Source organism: Corvus moneduloides, chromosome 4 (assembly GCF_009650955.1).
Source record: "Corvus moneduloides isolate bCorMon1 chromosome 4, bCorMon1.pri, whole genome shotgun sequence".
In the NCBI taxonomy this organism is placed as follows: Eukaryota; Metazoa; Chordata; class Aves; order Passeriformes; family Corvidae; genus Corvus; species Corvus moneduloides.
Window position 1 is genome coordinate 2,458,057 of NC_045479.1, and position 18,631 is coordinate 2,476,687.

The 18,631-nt window shown below is 39.3% G+C and overlaps 1 protein-coding gene across 16 annotated transcripts in view; it reads right to left on the reverse strand.

Annotated features, from left to right (window-relative positions):
* Positions 1-18,631, reverse strand: part of PLEKHA5 (pleckstrin homology domain containing A5) — a 274,307-nt gene that overhangs the window by 58,341 nt on the left and 197,335 nt on the right. For all 16 annotated transcript variants that reach the window (XM_032106163.1, XM_032106169.1, XM_032106165.1 and 13 more), the window contains 3 exons: positions 10,261-10,344; positions 9,176-9,296; positions 2,774-2,878 (listed from right to left, as the gene is read on the reverse strand). In XM_032106163.1, the coding sequence (XP_031962054.1) occupies positions 2,774-2,878; positions 9,176-9,296; positions 10,261-10,344 (310 nt within the window). The remainder of the gene's footprint in view (positions 1-2,773; positions 2,879-9,175; positions 9,297-10,260; positions 10,345-18,631) is intronic.

The following is an 18,631-nucleotide window of genomic DNA, read 5'->3' on the forward strand; positions in this document are numbered from 1 at the left end:
CTACCACTCATATATCTAGAGCAAATTTCTTTCCTAAATAAAGTTTATTCCTACAGCAATTTAATTTTCTTTTATGCTTATAACCAATTTACACCACACAACTCAGAATGAAAGACTGCCACCACTACTGCAGTGTAAATAAGCCAGAGCCTTGCAGCACACACATCCGGGTAGAATCTGATTTAATAAATATGTTAATCTGTTCCAAGAAGAAAAGTATGTGTGAATTAGCAATATTCTTGTAGTAAATAGCTTTTGTGACAATGAAGAAGAGGGATTCTGTGATGACAAACTGTGGGGTGGGTTAATTTTTCGGGTAGTTCCCCCACCCAAGAAAAGCCAGGATAATTTTTAGCCTCATATTTCAAGCTCTGCCCTTTTTGGGGTGGGGGAAATGAGCTGAAAGAAGAAGAAAGGATAAACCAAGCATTAGCAAGGAAATGTTATTCAGAAAATGTATGTTCACTTCAAACATCTTCCAGAAAGGGAGCTGGCTCTGGACTTAAAAATTATCAGAAAAATGACAGAAGAAGGTCCTTACGTGCACAGAGACAGCACACCCTGAATGAAACAAAAATTGCCAGTCTCTGTGACTACATAAACATTATCTTACTATCAGAAAGAAACCTGCAGAAGCTTTCACTGTAAATTTTTGAAGACCATACCTGTTGATAAAACTCTTGACTAAATTGGCTTTCAATGACTACCACAACATGGCAATAAATATCCAGCAGCACACTTTCTTACAAACACCAATCAAACATCACAGCATTCAAATTGTTTACCACATAAACCATCTCCAACTGGATCAAAAACTGGTTGAAGTGCCAGGCCCAGGGAGTGGGCGGCCAGTGCCTCATGGTCTGCCCCAGGGGTCGATACTGTGGCCAAGACAATTTAACAACTCCATTTATGAGCTGCACAGAGCTCACCCTCAGCAAGTCTGCAGATAACAAGAGTTAGGAGGCGTGGCTCATACTCCAGATGGTTGTGCTGTCATTCAGAGGGACCTCGACAGGCTGGGAAATTGGGCAGAGAAGGATCTCTTGAAGTTCAACAGAGGGAAATGCTCAGTCCTCCATCTGGAGAGGAATAACCCCATGCACCATCATAAGCCAGGAATGCACCCTCGTGGCAAAGAAAGGCAGCAGCATCCCAGACTGCATTAGCAGTGCTGCCAACAGCTGGAGGGAGGACATCCTTCCTCCCTGCTCAGCACTACAGAGGTCTGGCTGGAGTGCTGTTCAGCACTGGTCTCACTGGAACAAGAGAAACGTGAACGTACTGGAGTGAACCCAGCAAAGGGCCACAGAGATGATTGAGGGATTGGAGCATCTTTCATATGAAAACAGGGTGAGAGAGCTGGGACTGTTCAGTCTGGGGAGAGAGCAGCTTAGGAGGCATCTTATGAGTGTATATAAATATCTGATGAAAGACTGTAAAGAATGTGGAGCCACACTTTTGCCAAGGACAAGAAAACAAACAACGGACACAAAAGAGCAGAGGTAAACTTCTTTACTGTGAGAATGGTCAAATACCATCACAAGTTGCCAGAGAGGTTGTGGTGCAGTCTTTATCTGTGAGGATATTCAAAGCCCAGCTGCACAAAGTCCTGCCCAAGACTCTCAAGCATATGGTGTGATTCTGGGGGTGTCCTATGCAGGGCCAGGAGCTGGACTCAATGATCCTGACTGGGTCCCTTCCAGCTCAGCATACTCAAGCTGAGCCTGCTTGAGCAGGGGAGGTTGTGCTAGATCATCATGAGGTCCCTTCCAACCAAGACAACTGTGTGATTCTGTGCCCCAAAACACAGCAACAAAATCTCTCACCTTTTGTGAGAATTTTTCACTCTCAACATTGAACGACAGTAGAGGCCACAGCATTGTCTAAACCTGGGAAAATCTTCCACGAAAAACACACTTCTGGATCTTATTATCTGAGAGTAGTTTTTAAAAACTGACTCATCACCAGCACCCAGAAATCTGTGCAGGTCATTCCAGTCTATCTGAGTAGGCACAGTAAATGACAACGTAGATCAAAATTACATACACACATTTGTCTCAGCTGAGTTTAAATGACAAGTTCTTACAGGGTTCTTGGTGGATTTGAAAAATAGATTCTTATTATGGCCTAATGGGTTTTGTTGTTCAGTTTTTTTGATCAAGCTACTGCACTCTGAATTCCTGCAAACCAATAAAGTGCAAGGGTAGTCTGGTATTGCAGAATAGCAAATCTACAGCAAGCTAGAACACTGTCACAGTACTACAGAGCACATACTTCTGATTAGTTTACACTCCACAGGAAAACCTAAAATAATCTCTGGTTTTAAGATGATTATCTTTGAATTAAGAAAATAGAAATACCTATGTGAAATATATGAAGAAATGGCTTCACTTACAATTGTTTAATTGAAATACTATTTTTAGAAAAAAGAAAAAGATAGAGTCTAACAAAAGAAACTTAAAAAACACCCATACTCTGGGTCATACACCCTTGTCCCACGATCTTGACATGCCTGAAATTAAATCAGCTATTTACTACCAACACCTGCTTAGATTTTTTAGAGAGAATCATGTATATATAATCTATCAGTGTTCACTTGTCTGATGGCCTTATTTGTATCAGACTGATAACCAATAAGTAGTTAATTAACTGAAGACCCCAGTTTACGGCTTCACTCTGCTATTGCTATCGTATTTTATAAAAGTGGTTGTCTTTTGTACTACACACATTAGAGGAAAAAAAAAGAAGGGGGTGAAGAGGGGCAGAGTACCTGTTTGTAGAGCCAGCCTCGTCTGACAACTGGTGCATTAGGATTTCTCTTTATGGAGTTCGATCTCTTTCCAAAATTATGAACCTTCTTTGAAGATCGCGATGTCTAAATTGAATGGAACACGTTAAAGAAACCATGACACCAATAACTGTAGAAAAATCAAAATGCTTTTGTTTTCTTTAAGATCTTTTTCTTCTATGTGTTCCTCTGGGGAACTGCAGAACACCAACTGTATTCTTTTTTTTAGGTAATTATTATGATGGTTCTGCTGGTTTCAGCATTTCGTTCTTTTCTTCTGCAGAGAATATAAAGATAAATCCCAAGACAAGTACTTAAAGGTATTTTGGGGGTTTTTTTTAACAGGAAAAAACCCAACCAAATACATATCTGACCTTCTTCTAAGGTAGGTAGAATGCCTACTGAGCTGTAGGAAGAGGTAAACTCACAGAACTATTATTAGTTATGAAAAATTACATCACCTGGGCAAGCAATTCTACTCTTTCCTGCTTCCAACACTGACCTAACACATGAAAACTTGTTCAGATTCCAACAAGATATAATTCCCCCTTTCCTAAAATATACTGATTTTTTAGTATTCTTTCTTTGTTCTGTGATCTCTTGGTTGGTTTGAATACTCATTATTTTGCTTGCACTGAAGTCAACTTAGAAACCTTTCCATGAAACTCCAGAGGTCACATCAGCTGTTGCTTACACTTTTTACAATCTTGTAATCATCACACACGATTAAGAGAAGTAGGAAAAATAAACTATTTTAGATTTCATCCTTCTACTTGAATAACCAAAAGAAATTGGAAAAGATACAAAGAAACCTGCAGTGCTTTGCCAATTCACACTTCATTCTTCTCAGCCTACATTTATAAAGTTTGTTCTGCAACTAAACGAGCTGAACATTTACTTGTGTTTTAAATTCTGTAAGAATTGGTGCCTCAGAGACCAGGAGATGTGATAGAGCAAAGTACACTCCCATGCAGAAGTAAAGTTCAAGTGAATTTTTAAAGCTACATTCTCATCTCTGCTTCAAATCCACCATTTGAATTGAGACAATACAATCCTGTGTTTCAGCTTCCCTATCTCTACTACTGAGACTAATCATGAGGTTATGCAAAATTCCCAAAGGAGGAATGCTAAACAAACACCCAGGTTTTGTTGCAAATGAGGGTGTGGGGTCTCTGTATGGAAATTTTCTCAACACACATCACAGAACTAAGTTGGGATTTACATGTGCTTCAAAGAGAATCCGGCAGCAGGTTAAAAAAATCATGAACTGAAAACTTCATTTAAAATGATGAGGAGCATCTGTCAATGATGCCATTAACTGAAGAATACAACATTGCTTGGCAAAAAAAACCTAATAACATTACAAAAACTATGTGTGCTTGCCTAGAGTCTACAACACAATGAAACAAGGACGTTTTGTATTTCCTTTTTGCAAGAATCACGAGGGAATACAAAAACAATCAGAGTGCTTTTAATTTCCCTTGGAGATACAAAAATTTGACTCAGTTCTGAAAAGCAAGACAGAGCAAGCGATTGAAAACCTAATTAAGAATAAATGTCAAAAACTTCCACATTTTCTTCTGAAAAATTCTATCAGTGCAAAATGGACCAAGATTTGCAAGAAGCCAAGAGAGTTATGACACCCAGCTGTGAAGAAGGAATACATAAAAAAGAACATACAACAATCCAGTCATAAAGTGAACTAATCTCTCCCTGTTAACCTGTGTGACCGCTCTATTGGCATACCACACAAAAGCTGTGCTAACACTTTGATCAGAAATAATTTAACACTCATACCTACTCTAATATTAGGCATTCAAAGTTCAAAACCTCTCAAGAGTGCTCCAGAATTCCTATACTTGTAAAAATAGCTATGGCATTAAGGATGCTTCTGAAGACAACCAACCACTTATGTCAAGTCTAACAAATTCAGATAATTTAGACAACCCTCTCTAAGGTAGGTCTGATAAAAACCCATATTGACTCCAATTTCACTGAGCTAACAGCAGAGTTTTAGTGGGTTACATCCTACCAACTGTGAATACAAACTTCCTTTAATTAAATGCAGCATCACAAGTGTTTTCTAATTTTAGTTAATACAGAGAACACTTCAGATGACTTGTAATTATTTTACCACACACTGCATAAAGAGAGTAACTTCACAACAAATTCTGAACCTTAAGACAATGAGTATTTTGGGATATTGAAATACTGTAGGTGCATATATAAACTAATTATGAGTTCTCAGACTCCAGATCACCTCCTCCACTTGCTATGCCTGCGATCCCTGGTCATCCTGTGGTCTCTCAGACATAACTGATTATCTGTGTGGACATAGGAAGACAGAAAAAAAAAAAAAAAGAACTGAAGGTTTCAAGTACTTTTTACCCCACAGCACAAAAAAATACAGGACATATTGCCCAGCTCCAGCTTCTGGAGAAGGAAAAGAGAAAAAGAGGATAGTGAATGAATGATCCAACTACTAATCACTTGTTGGAAGGTGTAGAAGGTAACAAAGCAAGCAAACTTCAAGTCACACCTGGTACTTAGAGTCACATCTGATGCATTCTAAGGCACAGTCCCAGCAACTCAGATGCCTCCAAAATCAGCACCTATGGGAAGAACCCTGCAAAAATCCAGTACTGGGAAAGAAGCCAAGAAGTCCAGCCAGTGATATTCACTGTTTTCCAAAACTGAAAAAACAAACACCAGCAGGGTTTTGAACTCTGGGTAACAGACCAGTCAGCATCTGGGGCTGCACATTTCATCACCCTGCAAGTGTCTTTTCTCTCTGCTTAGCTGGTAGAAAAACACAGGATTTATGTGAGGCTTCTTCCCCAGCTTCAGAACTAGCAGAAAAGGAATTAATTAACATTAAATGTATTGCATGTATATTTGAAAAACATAGGTTGAGAACCTTGCTAGTAAGGCAATTTTTTCCATGTCAACTCAGAGAGTACAAATATGTATCTTTGTTACTTTCAACTTCAGTTTAAAAATATGTTGCCAGTCTTCAAGGCTTACATTATCTTGCAAACCACAGAACAACATGATGCTACTTTCTGGATTTTATAGGCAATTTCGGTGCCTTCCAGTGCTGCAGTTGTCCATGAGCTGGGTGGGTTTGTGCCTCAGCATTTCCCCTTGGACCAGGAGGTTACTCTTGAAGCAAATCTCCCAATCATTCCCTCTTAGTGTGCTTTGGTTTGCATAATAAAGCAAACTGGATTTCATTTAGGAGAGGCTAAAATAGAAGATGCACAAGGAGCACTACTGGACAGTCTGAATATAAACCACAAAAACACAGTAGGGATGTTCAGCTCTGAGCTGTACTGCCCTTCACACTGCTCCTGCTCACCATGCTGTTTGCTAATGAACCCCATGACTATTAATCCAAAATCTCCTGGAATCGGAGCAGACCTGTATGGCTACAACCTAGAGCAGCCATTCAAAGCTGGACTGGCTTGAAATACCTATAAACAAACTGATTAATATTAATGAGCACTGGGAAACATCCCAGCTGTAGTGGAGTCACCAGGAATTCCTCAGCAGCTGTCCTGGGCTAACACTGTACACCACTTCCTGGGAGAAAATTGTTCACCTTATTCTGCTGATAATCAGGACAGCAGTGAAAAGCAGCAGATCTGAAATGTGGAGGGTGACTGGTAACATGACTGACTTTACACATTAAAAAGCAATTCAGGACACATAATCCTGTTTGTCTAGGTAGTGATTTTAACAGCAGGAAGAAAGATAAGATAAAAAAAAAAGACAACTACTGAAACAATTTCTTCATTCTACATATATACTTCTGTAGCAGTCTGAAGCCTGCCTAGACCTTTTTCACAGCCAGGGGTCTGTGCTAGTGGCTCCATGTTTGGAAATATGCTTCAAGCTAACAGGAAACAAGCAGCACTTAACAGAGCTGCAGTGTGTTATTTGGCCCCTCTCATGTATACAGTGGGAAAGCAAGATTGGAATTAAGACTTTTACTGGGCAGCAACTGATTTTTGCCTCACCTCATATTAGCCCCAGTATTAGACTCCAGAGAGTCTTTCTGACACAAAATAGAAACTTCTCCAAGTTCCCTATCTATCTGCGATCAATTAATGTTAATGGCAGGAAGAACCTTCTTCTGTACCCCTCAACTGTCTGAAACTTTAGCTGTACCCCAAACTTTTTTTCCATTCCTCATTACATGCCAGTATCAGGTGTGTTCATGAGTTATCTCTGAGAACAAAAACCACCTAAAAAAATTGGTTTGGCAACCACACAAAGCATCCTTCTCCTCTGTAATTAATTCTCTGTAACTTCCCTCACCAACATTTTTTTCCTGTTTTATTGTGCTGTAATATACCAGGCCTCTACATATTATATTCAAAAGCTAGTAAGACAGCCAAGAATTTCAGGCTCTACTGTTTGAAGACATGTTTGAGTAAAAACACAGAAGAAAATCAGTTTTGTATCCAGGTACAACCCATGGGCCATTTCTACATAGGCATCTTTAGAAATGATTCAACTCCTTAGCCTTGAATAGCTGCCAGAAAAGGCAGACTGATATTAGCTGTGGTTATACTTTGCCAGCATTCACCTCCCAAAATCAACACTTTTTAAATGGTGTTGCACTAATTCAGACAAATTCACACCTGAAAACTGATGGGCAGTAATTACACATACAGACACAATAATCACATTAATATTTTAAGTGCGTTTAAATAACTAGAACAGGAGGAATGAAAAGTAGAACAACAGCCTGTTTTTTCAAAATATTATTTTCACAGGGAACTAAAGTGTCATTAATCAATGAAAGTAAAAGTAATCACTAAGTGGGCCACAGAAATCTCAATTTCCTTCTAGAAGACTATGGAACAAACACTAGGCTAAAGGGCATTTTCAACTACTCCTTTGAAAGAGAAGTGTGAAAAATGTAAGACACATGCTCCTAAATTGTAATTAATTTTGCATATTTAACCTGAGATTGCTTCCTAGAAAATGAATTTCAAGAGAACTAGCTTTCTAATTACTGCATTCTACATCACTATTACGACTCTATCAAGAAATTACCTTGGGTTTTTCGCTTGCTTAGTTGTTTTAGGGCTTAGCCAGTTTTGAGTTTATTTTTTGCTGTTGTTTGGCGGTTTTCTAGTTTGTTGTACTTTAAACTGGTTTTCCTGCATGGACTTACACATGATCATATGAAAGTTGAGATGGATTTTGTTACTGTTTATAATACATCTGTGACTCTCTATTTTTCCCCCCAGCAACATTAATAGATTAAGACATTTTTCTCATTAAATAACAGTTTTCTAATGTAGGTCAAGGATCCTGCCTGTCTCGTGAGGTATGTAAAACAAAAAAAGTCTCCAAAATGCACTTAAAGGAACCCTGCAATGTTTCTTACCACATGGTAAGTCAATTATTTCAATCCAAGTTTCTGACATTACGGAATTTCCTCAGTTAGAACACATTCTAAAGTTTATTTTTCCCTTGCAGGCTGGATTAATCTGCTGAAAAAGCACTTCTCAGGGTTAAAATTTTCAATGACTAGCTAAAGTATAGGGTTTTTCCCCCCTTGTTTAGCTCTTAACTACTGGGTAGAAGAGATGACAGCTCTTGTCTGTCGTCACTGATCAAAGCTGCTATCTTGGTCTCTTAGGAAACTTAAGACACTTCTTAATTTTGTAGCAAGTGCACTTATCTCTCAGGAAAGTTGAAAATAAAACAAAAAAAAACCCCAAACAGACAATAGGCTCATCAGCTTCATCCGATAAACTTAAAATTTGATAAGAACATCTGGGCATTTACCTTCACCTCCTGAGAAACTGGGTGAATGGAGAAGCAAAACACAAATTAAGGTGACCCTAGGATTCTCCTGAACATTTACCAGGAATTTTCCTAGGAAGGCAGGACTTCTACTTCTGGTCCAATGGCAGGAAATCATTCCCCTGCTGTTTAGCACAGGGTCACCTCCCACCTCTCTCACAACTCCTTCTTACCCACAATTCCAACTCTCTCTGTTTTACCTGGAGACATCCAGGCAATTGTTTGTGATGGAGCAATTTCTGTAACAATGCTGGCCCAGATGCCTCATCAGTCACTCAAGGTTTTTGCTGTTCACACGGATCAGAAAGGTCAGGTTCTGTAGACAATTTAAGTACGTGCAAGTCATAAAATCTGAGATACCTGATGGAAATTACAACTACAGTGACAATTTGTTTCAGACACTTCAGTTTCCAAATTAAACGTGGAAGCAGTCAAGTGCCCTGAAAAATATATAAGCTTTGCTTCTTTCTTTCAGTGGAATACTAACACATAGCACTGTCTAGTACCTTCTGGAATAAGTGAATTATTTCAGTCCTAATTTATTTGGACATAAAGACTTACTCTGCCCAGAGGGCTCATTGGATGAGCAGCATAATCTGATGTCAGATTATAGTTAGTTGGTTCACATATCATGCTTACTGGTCGCTCCTTCTTTTCTTCAGATGACATTGCTGCAGCAGTCCTGAAAATAGAATATGTAATAGCACTAGAACATGCTGTGTGTGCAGACTGCTAATAAAAAGCACCCCTAGATGTAGCCTTGTACAGCCTGTGTCCTACTTTTCCAATTTGAAAGCAATTCAAACTTCACTGCAGAGTTACCTGCATTGTGTTCTAAACTCAAATCTATTATAGATGAATTTTAAGATGTTGTTTAAAAATAGAATTTCTCTATTAGTGCAAGGTGTTGGTGGGAGGGAAAAAGACAGGTATGAGCGTGAGATGGAAATGGGAAGAAATGCTTTCCAGAGACCCCATCTGGCTTTGCCCCACTTTGGTGAGAACAGGCACATTTGTGAAATTTGGCCAGTTCTGATGGTTTTCACTCGAGCCACCGTGTAACGTGTTGCAGCAATGGTGGTGAGTAGGACACCCAGAACCCAGACACCAACAAAGTCTTGAGGTCAGGTATGCGCTCCGTGCAGAGCTTCTTGCATCGCTGTGTATTCTACAAACTAATGCAAAGACAGCAAATCCAAGTTATTATCCAATGATTCAGGAAGTGTCCCAACTGGCCAAGGAAATAACCAGCTGAGGAGAAACTATGAGGCAAAACATTATAGATTAACAGCTTGTGATTGTCCCTAAGTGATTATAAAATGTATCCCTTTCTGGAAGTTTATTTGATTGTTATATAATATCTAGGTCATTTACTAAAATTACAGAAAAACTGAAGTGACAAGTGGAAATTCATAAAGTGCATAAATATGATGCATTTCTATCATAGAACTAATTTGGGCTATGTTTATATCTTAAAAGTTAGCATAAAATATTTATCATTACTTTCAAGTAATTTAAACAAGTAAAACTATCTACATGTTGATCTGACTTGGAAAAAATATTGCCACTAGTAATCACTGAATCTTACTTCATTATTAACGGCCTTTAAAACCTGTGTTTTATAGGGTCAAACAGAAGTCACTTACTGCTCATTCACAACAAAAATACAGTTGTCCTGCGAAGGCTGTCCTGTTACTGGATGTTTGCAGGTTACTTTTCGTTCATTATGACTGTGAAAAAGAGATAAAGAAAAGTATTAGGAAATAATGTTTTGTTTTTCCAGCTCGATGTAAATCCAGTACATCAAATGTATCAGTACAGTGAAAACAATTAAGAATATTTCATTATGGCACACAACAACATACGTGTAAACACTCACAAATGCATATATATATATATATACACACATATATATACTAAGAAAAAGGATGAGAACTAGTATTGAAAAATCTTCATTAACACACTGAAAAGAGACAGAAAACACTGGTACTGGGTTGGTAACCACTTTGAATTTTAAAAACTACAGAAGTAAAAGTGTTTTTAGTCCATATATGAACATAGATAATTCACTTCAGCTATGACTTTATGTGTTCATAAACAGGATTTCAGCTGGACAGGGACAAGTTAAACATGAGACACATACAACTGCTCTGTAAGGATAAAGTAACACCACTGTAAAAGCAGTTGTCTTCATCCTCAGCACATGAAGATACTAGTTTAAAATTTCCAATATTACAGAGAAATACTCAGTGACTGGAATAAGAGTGAGGGGGTTGCAATCACAGTTCTACTTTTGCAGGTGGCTTTTTAATTCAGGGTGCTGCTCTGAAGTACCCTGCAGTGGCAGGGAGGCTGAGCTTCACCCTCAGCAGCCCAAAAATGCTCACTTGGCATTATCTCATTCCCCTGAACTGCAGATCCTGATAGATCACAGTGGCTCCCACAGCTTGGCAGAAACTGCCCAAATTCAACAACTATCAGCTGCTGCTGTGCAAGAAAGAAATGTTTGGATTTGAGTCCTCCAGCCTCTGAAGGGAAGGAAGAGAAAGGGAGGGCTGGTTCTGGGCTCTTCAGTTCAAGAAAGACAAGGAGCTACTGAAGAGGCGCAGGGCTATGGAGATGATGAGGGGACTGGAGCATCTCTCCTGTGAGGAAAGACTGAGGAAGCTTTGGTCAGCCTGGAGAAAGATGATCTTATCAATGCATCCACCTATCTGAAGGGTGAGTGACAAGAACACAGGGCCAGGCTCTCTTCAGTGGTGCCCAGCGACAGGACGAGGGGCACAAACTGAAACACAGCCAGTTCCACCTGAATATGAGGAAAAAGTACTGTGACAGTGACTGAGCACTGGAACAGGCTGCCCAGAGAGGCTGTGGAGTCTCCTCTGGAGAGATTCAAAACCTGGATGGACAAAACCCTGTGCACTCTGCTGTAGGTGAGCCTGCTTTAGCAGAGGCTTTGGACTAGATGATCTCCAGATCACAGGCACTTTATCCTTAACACCTACTGCCTACTCACTTAACCATCTGATCTTTCAAAACTATGAAGCACAGCTCATCTCACGAACGTCACGCTTTCCACCCTTCTTGCTTTGTAAAAACAACCTCAATTTAACAAGCCTATCTTAATATTCTCCACTTTTAAAATAAAATTCTTTGAATCATAACAATTTGCAATTTTAGAGCGTTATTGATTAAAAGCTGCCTCCAAACAAAAGCCGAATAAAAAATCCACATTACTTTCATGGTGAATGAATGGATAAGCCTTCATAAACCTAGAGTGCAAGACTAGAAAGGTAACCCAATTCTTTGCACTTCCTCTACTGGGATTTTAAAAACCTACTGATGCCTAAATGGAGAGACTGTGTTACAGCTTACTGAACGAGCTAGCCATTTCCATTACTTTATCTTTGTACTAAATTCAGCAGATAGTTCTAAGTTTAGCTCCTGAAGAAGCTGTTGTTTTAGAAATGTATCAATTACAATGAGGAGACAGGAAAGAGACACTCCGAGGACAGTCTGTGCCATTTCTAATTGCCATGGTCATACAATGCCTCTCAAAGAAAGTGGCCCAGATTAAAGAGAATTCAGATTCAAAACATTCCTGAGGAAGCATCCAGGTTTATTTGGTTGGGTGTTTTTTCTTTTGTGATCCCTCTTTTTCTTCCCTTCCAGAAACTTTCTTTTTTTTTCCCCTCTGACATTTCAGAAACTCTCACACCAAAGTGAAAAAAACAAACAAAACCTACGGAGATGAGCTGGCCAAAAAAGCTTTGCCAAAACATTGCTTTCTTGTTTGCATTAAACCTTGACAGGTCACAGTCAGCTGACATCCATAAACGTAGAAATAAGTGGATCAGGACTTCTGCTCAGGGACCATCAATACTCAGGCCCACCCAAGAGGAGGCACATCCCATGTTTTGTGTGAGTGCACCTCACTGATGATACAGGAAGAGGCCAATATTGAAAGACTGCAGTGGGGAAGCCATGCAAAACCAGGAGAGAAATAAGGGAGAGGGCAGAAAAGTGAGAGAGGAGAGCAAAGACAGCAATATTCAAGAATATTTTGCTTCAGGTTTGAGTCATGTATCAAGTTAGCATTGCAAAACCACCAAAAAATCCTTGAGGAAAACACGGTTTTCCTCACTGCTCACACAGATGTTGAGATGTACAGGAGGTAGTTGGGATTACATAAAAAAGGCAGAAAACATATCACAGACATGAACCATGTTCCTGTGGATTATACAGTACTTTCCTTCTAGATCTGCATAATCACTTCCTTCTAAAAGGGCAAGGCAAAGGAAAAAACAGGCTTTTCTTTGCCTTCATCTTAGACACAAGTGACATCTCACAAGTGAACACTGGAAATTCAGCTTGTGCAACTAAGAGTGATGACTGTAAATATGTCTAACAGGATGAATAGATTTTAAATACTTCCATTTGAAAACTTTTTCATTACTCATCTAATTACTGCATTTTTGGCAGTAATTTAGCTGGTATTTTGACAAGACTCCTCTAAATACTTGCACAAGGTGTAGCGAAGCTTGATAATTATTGTCATAACCCTCCCACATAACAGTAGCTTAAGGCATTTGTTTTAAACTCCATCTTGCAGAGCACAGAGTTTTATTCAACTCTATTCAAGCTACAATTTGATATTCACAGTCTTCAACATCCAGTTTAGACAGTTGTTCAGCTATCCATAAATTTCTGGGTACACACACATACACTTGGAATTTCAATTATTATACTATTATCTATACATCATCAATAAATCTCAGGGGAAATAAAGCAAAAAACTGAGAGTTTTTTTAAATGAGAACGCTAATTTCAACTTTATACCAAGTCCAATGTGTAATTCAAAGTTTCAACTCTGCGTATTTATGTGTCTGTACTTTTATTATGTGGAAAGAGAGTGATTCACTTTGATACAGCCAGATAGAAGCCAGTGTGTTCCTTTTACTTATGCAGAGATACAGCCTCCTCCTTCCAGTTTTTCCTGTGTTTTGAGAACACAGGATAACCATACACAAAGTCTTCTGCACTTTTTCTGAAGGCCATAACTGATCCTTACTATTTTAGGATCCATATTAATGGCATAAGAGAGACAAAGACAGGAAAAAATTCCCTGTGTATTTCATTACTACTCATGAACATATTCTCCAGACTTGGTAAGTGCCACAAACTATTCCTCATTAATAATTGCTACTGGAATGTGCTGGCCTTCAGAAATGACACTAAGATGACATGAGATGAGCATTTCAATGCAAAATAAAGGATAGTTCTTGGCATGGATGAAGATAATATTCTATGCTTGATTCCAGCAGTGGTTTGATACCTGCCATAAATGAATCAAAACCAAAATAAACCAAACCAACAATAAATAAGAAAACACACAGCCCTAACCACACCAAAATAGCCTCCCATGGGTGGAAGGTCCATTTTTAGCTATCTCAGTGCAAGACAACTGATACCAACCTAATAGCACCAACCTGACCCCTTTTCTTTTCTACAGAATTTTCAAACTTCTCCTTTCCAATTCTTTCCTCTGAAAACTGCAAGCTTTAGCATCATTAATAAGGTATTTTAGTTCTGGCACATGGACAAGCCCTGAGAGCAAAAGGATTTATCCTGTTCAGTTAGAAGTTGACAGTAACCTTGAATTTGACTCATGTTATTTGCCTTCTTATCTACTCTCTTTCTCCTTTCCATCCTTTGAGACTCTTAATCTCTTTAGGAGACAGGATTATTTTACTTGTTTTCTAGACATACTCAGAAAAACCTTGTTGTGTAGTTTTAATCTACTCACTAAATGTACAGTCAACAGCAATCTTGTTGGCTTAATGTGACCCAAGGACTACTGAAAAAAGAAAAGCACTCAAATATATCATTCAGAGATATTATTCTATTTGCAAGCAGCAACTGAGCACATCATTCCAGGTGCAGAGCTTGCCAAAAGAAGTCCTACACAAGCAGGTTTCTTTGTTTTCACGCTATCTTGCGTTTACAGGACTGCTGACCCAAAATGCTGTGTACCAATGTTTTGTTCTAGCACATGTTACAGAAGCCAGCCAAATCGAAATTCTGATCAGTTTTGCTATTTTGAAATCGCTATCATCTTTGTCAGAATATTGGATAGGAAATTAACTCAGATAACTGCAGTTGGAACGGAGAAAAGAGAGATATGTAATCCAGTTGTCCAGGATGATGCACACAGTTGAAATGAAGGGTTAGACAATTTTTGCTCTGGAACAGAGCAGTTCACTCAAAAGTGGCAACAAAGATCAAAGTACCAGAGTGGAAACAGTTGGTTTGGGGTCTCTCCATTGAATGATTTGGTTGAGCTCCCAGTCCTCTTAAAAAAATAAAGGGAAAAAAAAAAAAAAAGAGCTGGGCCAGAACTCTCAAAGATGCATCTGGTTTCCTCCCACTAAAATTAAAACTAGATGCCACTTCAAAGCTTCTCTCATGCCCTTTCTTTGTAGCCTTTATTTATGTGTTCCTCAGTGCTAAGGCCTTCTCATTTGCTTATTCTCAATGTGGCCATCAAAGCAAAGGTTGAATACAAACAAAATCACAAACCAGGACACAACTTTGAAGAGGCCTCCACATCTTTAATTTAGAAACACTGTTCCTTTTGACAAATGAACACTGAAGAACACATTTCAGAAAAATACTACACCAAATATCTGCTTCCTAGCACTTACTCTATGTCTTATCTAAGATTTACAGACTGACAATCTAACCTCTATTATGGATACACACAAGTATACTATATATCACAAATACACTCAGAGATATTTCTTCTGGGAAGCAGTTTTATGCATTTGTCATGACAAAATACTTTAAAAGATGGCAAGTAAGGTAAGGAGACCAAGATTACCAGAGCAATAAATCCATTCTCTCTGCATTAATGCTGAATTTTTGCACTGATATTTAAAGGTGAGGTGGAAACAAATGTAAGACAAGCCTAGGCCAGTTTTGTTTGGCTTCTGTGAAGCCCTTCATTCTTCACCTGGGAGGGGGGTGGGGGGTGAATCAAATCAGCCATTTCTACCTTGTGTGCTTGCTTTCTAGCATAAGAATCTCTAATTTCTACTGGAAATAGATGCAGTAGCTTACAGTAACCTAACAAAGAGTTGTCTGAACTCGGAAAAAATTTAAGTAAATGTAGTCCCTACACAACTGTAGCAAGGATGTGGTCTGTGGCTATACTGACACTTCTATTTTACTAAATCTGTAATGTCTCATTTTACAGTAAACAGCAAATGCAAGCACTTTTTTGCCAGTGCTACCATACCCTAGAATTATGAGCCTTTTTTCAATTATGATTTTTAAACAACAAGTTTGGAAATGGGGCTGCATGACTCCACAGGGCAACATCTGAGTTTGGTAACAACATCAGGGAGTCCCAGCAAAAGGGGGGGGGGGGTAAAGAGACAGCCAGTCCCAAAGTGTTGACAGACCTGTAACACATCCCACACGCTGCTAAGAACAAAGTGCAGAATAACCCTTGGTGTGTGCACACGCTTGGGAAGGTGCAGACAAAATTCCACTCATTTTCCTGGCAGACAATGTAGCACCTCAACTGTAGTTACTGCTGCCACCATTTTCCTGGGCTACTCCGAGTTTATTTTTTCAGGCAACCTGCCAGTTCTGTAGACTTTTCCTCTTGAGCCCTTCTCAGTTACAGTTATAGCAGCTTTGGTATCCCTGCTGCTGCCGTAGTGAAAAGCATCTGGACATTTCTACACAACTGACTGTACTCCAGTTTTTCATTTATTACTGATTTTTATTTTCCAAAAGATTAAGCACTGCTGCCCCAAAATTATAAACCTTCTTCTCAATGGGACCTTCTAAACCCACATTCATATTCCAGTGAAAATCTTCATACGAAAACAGCTTTTTCTCACTTGAGCAGATATGATTAACATGCTCTCATGACACATTTCCAATGTAAAACTAAATTTATGTAAGCAAGAACAAATATTAAAAAAACTCTTTCAAAATGCTGGGATGAAATAGTTGCCAAAATAGCATGTACTCTGTTAGAGATTGAGAAGGTTTTAATAAAAGACTCTTCTTCCTAATCAAACACTCCATTGTCAGAAAAAGTTACTGTTTTCAGGCTTCCCAGAACTTTGTAGGAGGTATCTTTCATTCTGCAGGTAACATATCTGGGAATTTGTAAAATACTGAGACTCAGTAAGGGCCACAAAGCCATTGTCATAATTTGTGAGATGTACCTGCCACGTGTCATCAATTTATGTAACATTTCACTACATTTTAAGCCCTGGGCACAGGATCTATCAGTACCTTGATAATAGCACTGCAGATGAAGAAAATTTTCAATTCTGTAAGTATTAATCTGTGCTAAAAATGACTAACACAGTTTGCTATCTGAGGTAAGTTTAGGAGAATAGTGAGGTACGTGTTAGAAGGCAGAACTGTCTCTAAGCCTCACACTTGAAATCCAAGGATCCTTCAATGGTTAACTACCTGTAGAACTTACAAGAACTAGAGTAACATAACAATTCTGAAACCCCACAATGTGTTTTCTGAAGAGAAACACGATTTGGAGCAGCATGGCTATGCAGGTGGTTTGTGGACCAGAAGCACCACTGGATTCTCCAGTTTGGCTACTACTTGTCTCTTGTGGATGACAGGCCACTCATTATCATCTTTGAGAGGTCATAGAGAGGTGCCACCCTCCTCTGCTCAGCCCTGGTGAGGCCATGCCTGGAGTTCTGTGTCCAGTTCTGGGCTCCTTGGGACAAAAGAGACATGGAGCTCCTGGAGTGGATCCACCGAGGGCTACGGAGATGGTGAGGGGACTGGAGCATCCCTCTTAGGAGGAAAGGCTGAGGGAGCTGGGGCTGTTCAGCCCTGAGAAGAGACAGCTGAGAGGGGACGTCATCCCTGTCTGTGCCTGTCTGCAGGGAGGGCTCAGAGCATGGACCGTGGGGCCCAATAATGCTGGGACAAGAGGAACAGGCAGGAACTGATGCCCAGGAAGTTCCACCTAAACATGAGGCAGAACTTCTTCCCTGTGCAGTGACCCAGCACTGAACAGATTGTCCAGAGAGGCCATCTCCCTCACTGGAGATATTCCAGAACCATCTGGACACAATCCTGTGCCATGTGCTCTGGGATGACCTTGCCTGAGCAGGGAGGTAGGACCAGATGAGCCACTGCGGTGCCTTCCAACGTGACCCAGTCTGGCATTCTGTGAAGACTGACAGCAGATGTCTGATCAGCTAATGTTTTCCAAAAGCTCATTTCCCTGATGCAAGAGGGACACTGCAGCCTCTCCTGAAGAGGTAGAGAGGGTAGAAGTAGTTAAAACTAACTTGTAGAGAGGGAAACAAAAAGCCACATTCAATTAAAACAAAAAACCTCCCAAAAAACCCAAACAAACAAAAAACAAAACCAACCAACCAAAAAAAAAAACCACCAAAAAAACCAAACAAACCCAAACAAAAAAAAAAACAAACCACAAAAAAACTCAACCCCCCCAAAAAAAAGAACAAAGAAAAGCTGCTCCAATACAAAGAAAAAGCTGTCTTTGCTGCTGGATTAGACCACTTAGATTAGCACACTAATAAACTGGGGCATTTCATTAATATGAGTAAATTAGAAACCACTAATTAGTATTTTCTTACTCATACAATATTAGAGATTTTCAGAACAAGAAATAAACCTGACTTGAATTTACAAGGGACAAATGAACATTGATTGCATGAGCACAACTGTACAACACTACCAGCAGAAATTCATCACACCAAGTAAGTTAGATATAATTCAGTTGTCTTAGTCACCCCCTCAACAACTACAAGCATCAAATTCAGTAAAAACTTTTAGAAAATGCTTTTATAGCTACATACCAACCGTTACTGTTTTCAAAGCTCACTAGACAGAAAATTATCTCCACCACATACCACTAAGCTCAGTTATGCAAGCCTTGACCTTCCTTATTTATTAGAAGCCTAAGTGAAATGTACTCTTGAGCAAGCATTA